Source organism: Mandrillus leucophaeus, unplaced genomic scaffold (assembly GCF_000951045.1).
Source record: "Mandrillus leucophaeus isolate KB7577 unplaced genomic scaffold, Mleu.le_1.0 Scaffold1412, whole genome shotgun sequence".
Lineage (NCBI taxonomy): Eukaryota > Metazoa > Chordata > Mammalia > Primates > Cercopithecidae > Mandrillus > Mandrillus leucophaeus.
Genome location: NW_012101380.1, coordinates 78,082 through 82,958, shown reverse-complemented (window position 1 = coordinate 82,958; position 4,877 = coordinate 78,082). Strand labels below are relative to the sequence as shown.

The 4,877-nt window shown below is 46.5% G+C and overlaps 1 protein-coding gene across 1 annotated transcript in view; it reads left to right on the top strand.

Annotated features, from left to right (window-relative positions):
* Positions 1 to 4,788, top strand: part of LOC105535100 (pregnancy-specific beta-1-glycoprotein 3-like) — a 14,298-nt gene extending 9,510 nt beyond the window's left edge. Inside the window, exons 2-4 of the mRNA XM_011974106.1 lie at positions 814 to 1,143; positions 3,822 to 4,100; positions 4,496 to 4,788. Of these exons, the coding sequence (XP_011829496.1) occupies positions 814 to 1,143; positions 3,822 to 4,100; positions 4,496 to 4,788 (902 nt within the window). The remainder of the gene's footprint in view (positions 1 to 813; positions 1,144 to 3,821; positions 4,101 to 4,495) is intronic.
* The last annotated feature ends 89 nt before the right edge of the window (positions 4,789 to 4,877 follow it).

The following is a 4,877-nucleotide window of genomic DNA, read 5'->3' as shown; positions in this document are numbered from 1 at the left end:
CCAGACTTCTGTCATCAGTTCATGTTCGCCCTTTCCACCTGTCAGTTCTCCATTTTCAAACTTCCCCATGTATTTCTAGAAAGATCCACATAGTCCTCACCTGCCCTCTACAGGGAGAAGGGAACATCATGGACAGAGAACAGGGAACATAGTCTTGTTCCAAAGCTATCAGAGCTTGCGTGTCCCCTTCACTCCTTGTACATCATTCCTTGGACTCTGCTCTATCTTTAGAGGTCATTGGCTCAAGTCAGTCACTATGAGACAGCTGGGAAAGTGACACAACTTGTAGCTCCACTCCCTGATGACTGAACTGACCTCCAGGCTTGACTCTGGTCTCCCCTGTGTTATTTCTGCTGAAGTACTCAGTCCCAGGCCAGGCTTGCCAGTACCCAAAGGGTTTAAGGACATTGGGAAGTTCCATCATCCATCTCTAGGATATCCTTGGAAGGGGAAGCTGAAGAGAAAACATACCCTAGGGGGCAAAGTAAGACTGAAACTAAAAAGATTCCAGCACTACATGCTCCAGGTGAGGACCACAGGGTGGGCCAGGCAGGCAGTTGGAGAGGGAGAGACTCAGAGAGGCACCAGGGGCTGTGACTGCTGGTCCAATATTTTTCCATGACCCAATGCTGCCGCTCAATTCACATTTGGGAAAGTCTGTGCTTCTCCCACATACGGAAGGCAGCCTCACAATCTCTGAGCCCTCAGATTGCCATGCATCTGTCTTGTAACACATACACCTGCCATGGACTTTTAGGGACATGGGTGTGCTGAGAGGTAGGAAATGCCAACTCTGATTGAAAAATGTCTTAGGAGGAATCAAACGTGCCGCACAGTGCAATCTTCTCTCTGTTATCTCCACAGTGGAGACTCCCAAGCCCTCCATCTCCAGCAGTAATTTAAACCCCAAGGAGGCCACGGAGACTGTGGTCTTATCCTGTGATCCTGACACTCCGAACGCAAGCTACCTGTGGTGGATAAATGGTCAGAGCGTCCCTATTAGTCCCAGGTTGCAGCTGTCTGAAAACAAGAGGACCCTCATTCTATTTGGTGTCACAAAGCGTACTGCAGGACCCTATGAATGTGAAATGAAGAGCCCAGTGAGTTCCAGCCGCAGCGACCCAGTCACCCTGAATCCCGTCTGTGAGTATCTTCTGTTCCTCTGTGAGCCAGGCTGCCATCTCAAATACATATGGCCAGAGGCCAGGCCTCCCAGTCCCTCTCAGGGGCAAGTACAAAGACCTTTACCCATGGACATCAAAGCTGGCCATGACTACAAAGAGTAGGCTTCAGCTTGATCAACAATGGGAGAGAAGAGGCTGCTCCTGTCACAGGAGACTCAGGGTCCACAACTTATGATGGGAGAAACAGGTGAATATCTCAGGCTCCAGAACAGTGAACACAGCAAGGATTTGGCTGGGATTTCAGTGTTGTGACTAGGCTCACAGGGTCACTGTGGCCTTTCCACAGACCAGGATTTTCCCTTCCCTCTGACAACATCAGCTGTGACTTTATTCTCTTTGCTCCAGATGGCCTAGATACCCCCACCATTTCTTCTTCATACACCTATTACCGTCCAAGGGAAGTCCCCAAGCTATCCTGCCTCACAGGCTCTCACCCACTGCCAGAGCTTTCTTGGCTGATTGATGGGAAATTCCAGTAATCCAGATAAAGGACAAAGTGTTCTTTATCCCCCAAATCACTAAAACATATGGAGGGGTCTATGTCTGTTTCATGCATAACTCAGTCACTGGTGGAACAAATCTCATAATCCAGAGGATCATAGTCCCTGGTAAGTGGGCCCCTGGAGCATTGCCAATACGTTTTCCAGTGAAGTCTCTCTGGCTATCAGGGAAGAGCCACCTGCCCTCTGCAAAGGGAGAGGGAAAATCAAAAACCCAGGACAGGGAATATGTTTCTGCTCCAAAACCATCAGCTTTTGCCTGTCGCCTTCACTCCTTCTACATCATTCTTTAGACTATACAGTAACAATGAACAATCTGAAAGGAAATTAAGAATTTCCAATCACATTAACATCAAAAGGAATAAAATATTTTGGAATAAGTTTAACCAAAAAGGTCTAAGGGTTATATCATGAAAACTACAAAACATTACTGAAAGAAATTAAAGACGACATCATTATATGGAAAGACAATTCACTTTCACGGATTGGAAGAATCAATATTGTTAGGAAGACAATATTACTCAAAGTGAGCTGTAGATTCAACACAAGTCCTACCAGAATCCCAGTAACATTTTTTGCAGAATTACAAAAATCTGTCCTAAATCTGACCTGACAGGCTCTTAATTGATGTCTGCTACAACAGAGACACTGAGGAAAAGATGCAACCATGAAAAGGTGGAAAGTGTTGATGACATAGAAAATAGCAATCATTATTTCTCACATCCCAAAACCTTCAAAAGTATACAAGTGCAGCATGGCCAGTGTGGAATTGACCAAAAACTAATCACCAAGCTAGAAACATGGTGAGAGAGAGAAAAAGGACAAGAACGTATTTGGCCTGTCACCTCCCGTTTTTGCGTACTAATCTGATGCTGAAAAGAAATGCTTACTGGAGCATTATAGATTTTGAACCTTTCAGATTTGGGATGTGAAACCAGTAAGTATGTGACAAATATTTCAGAATCAAAAAATGTCAGAAATCCAAAACACTTTTTGTCCTAAGTCTTATGCATAAGAAATGCTCAATCTGTGTGAACCATAGGCATCAAGCTGTATATAATATCTTGCATAATTGATACTGCACACCCATGACCAACTTCTGATTCTTCCCACTCCCAGCTCCTGGCAACCAGCAGTCTCTTCTCAGATTCACTCTGGAATCCACTTCCATGAGGTCCCTAGGGTAGTCAAACCCATGGAATCGGAGAGTAGAGAGTACAATAAAAGAAAATATTTCCAAAACTTCTCCCAAAATTTGTCTCATTTCCATCAAACACACATGGCCCAATGAGGACCAGATTTCTAGCAGTTCATTCCCACCCTTTCCACCAGTCAGTTCTGCATTTGCAAATGTCCACATGTATTTATGGAAGGATCCACATAGTCCTCACCTGCCCTCTGCAGAAGGAGAGGAAACTTAAAGATCCCAGAACATGGAATATGGTTCTGCTCCAAAGCCACCAGCTCTTGCCTGTCCCCTTCACTCTTTCTAGATCATTCCTTGCACTCTGCTCTGTCTTTGGAGGTCACTGGTTCAAGTAAGTCATCATGAAACACCTGCAGAAAACGGCCCCACGTTGCGCCTCCACTGCCTGATGACTGAACTGACCTCCAGGCTTAACTCTGGTCTCCCCTGTCTTATTTCTGCTGAAACATGCAGTCCCAGGCCAGGCTGCTCAGTATCTTCAGGGTTTCAGGACAATGGGAAGTCCCATTGTTACTCATCTCTAGACTGTCCTTGGAAATGGAAGATGCAGAGAAATCACATCTAGGGGGACAAAGTAGGATGGAATTTGGAAGGGGCCCAGCAGTTGCACATTCCAGGTAAGGAATCCAAGGTGACCCAGCCAGTCAGTACCAGGGGCTGTGACTGCCACTGACGTGTCTGTTCATGACCCAACACTGCTGCTCAATTCACACTTGAGAAAGTCTGTGCTTCCCTAAGACAGAACAGGTGGCCTCACAGTCTTTCAGCCCTTAGATCACCATGCATCTGTCTTGTGACACACGCACCAGTTATTGGCTTTCAAGGACTCAGGTGGGCTGAAAGGTGGGAGATGCCAACTCTGATTGAAGGATGCCTGTGGGGGAATCAAAGGTGCCACATGGGACAAACTTCTCTCTGTTATCCACACAGCGGAGCTGCCCAAACCCTACATCACCAGCAACAACTTCAACCCTATGGAGAATGAGAATGTTGTAGCCTTAACCTGTGAACCTAAGACTCAGGGCTACACCTACTTGTGGAGGGTAAATGGTCAGAGCCTCCCGGTCAGTCCCAGGCTAAAGCAACCTGGTAAAAACAAGATCCTCATTGTACCCAATATCACAAGGAATGACACAGGACCCTATGAATGTGAAATATGGGACCGAGTTGGTAGCATCCCCGGTGACCCAATCACCCTGGATGTCCTTTGTATCTTTGGTTCCTCTGTGGGCCAGGCCACCAGCTAAAATCCAAACGACCAGAGGCCACGCATCTCAGTCTCTCTCAGGTCCAACTACAGACACTTTTATTTCTGGACACCAGGGCTGGTAATGACTCCCTGCCCTGGGAAAACCTGAGTAGGCACAGCCTTAACCAAGAATATAAAGGGAGAAATTCTCTTGTCATGGGAGACTTGGGTTCTACAGGCTGTGATGGGAGAAACAGGTGAATACCTCAGGCCTCAGCTCAGTGAACACAGAAGGGGTTTGGCTGGGTCTTGAGGGTGTGTCTTGACTCAGAGGGACACTGTGTCCCTTTAAGAGACCAGGAGCATCCCCTTCCCTCAGACGACATCACCTGTGGTTTTATTCTCTTTTCTCTAGATGGTCCACACGTCCCCAGCATTTTGTCTCCATTCACCTATTACCATACAGGAGAAAACCTCTACTTGACCTGCTTCGCGGACTCTAACCCACCAGCAGAGTATTCTTGGACGATTAATGGGAAGTTTGTGCAATCAGGACAACAGCTCTCAATCCCCAAAGTTACTGAAAAGCATAGCGGGCTCTATGGTTGCTCTGCTCGTAACTCAGTCACTGACAGCGAACGTTCCACATTCAAGAGGATCAAAGTCTCTGGTAAGTGGATCCTTGCATCATTGGCAATAGGGTTTTAGGTGGAATCTATCAGGATTTCAGAGAAGAGTCAGGAAAACATTTTTATTCCCAGCCTGTGTCCCATGGGCAGAAGAAAATCCTAAATTCT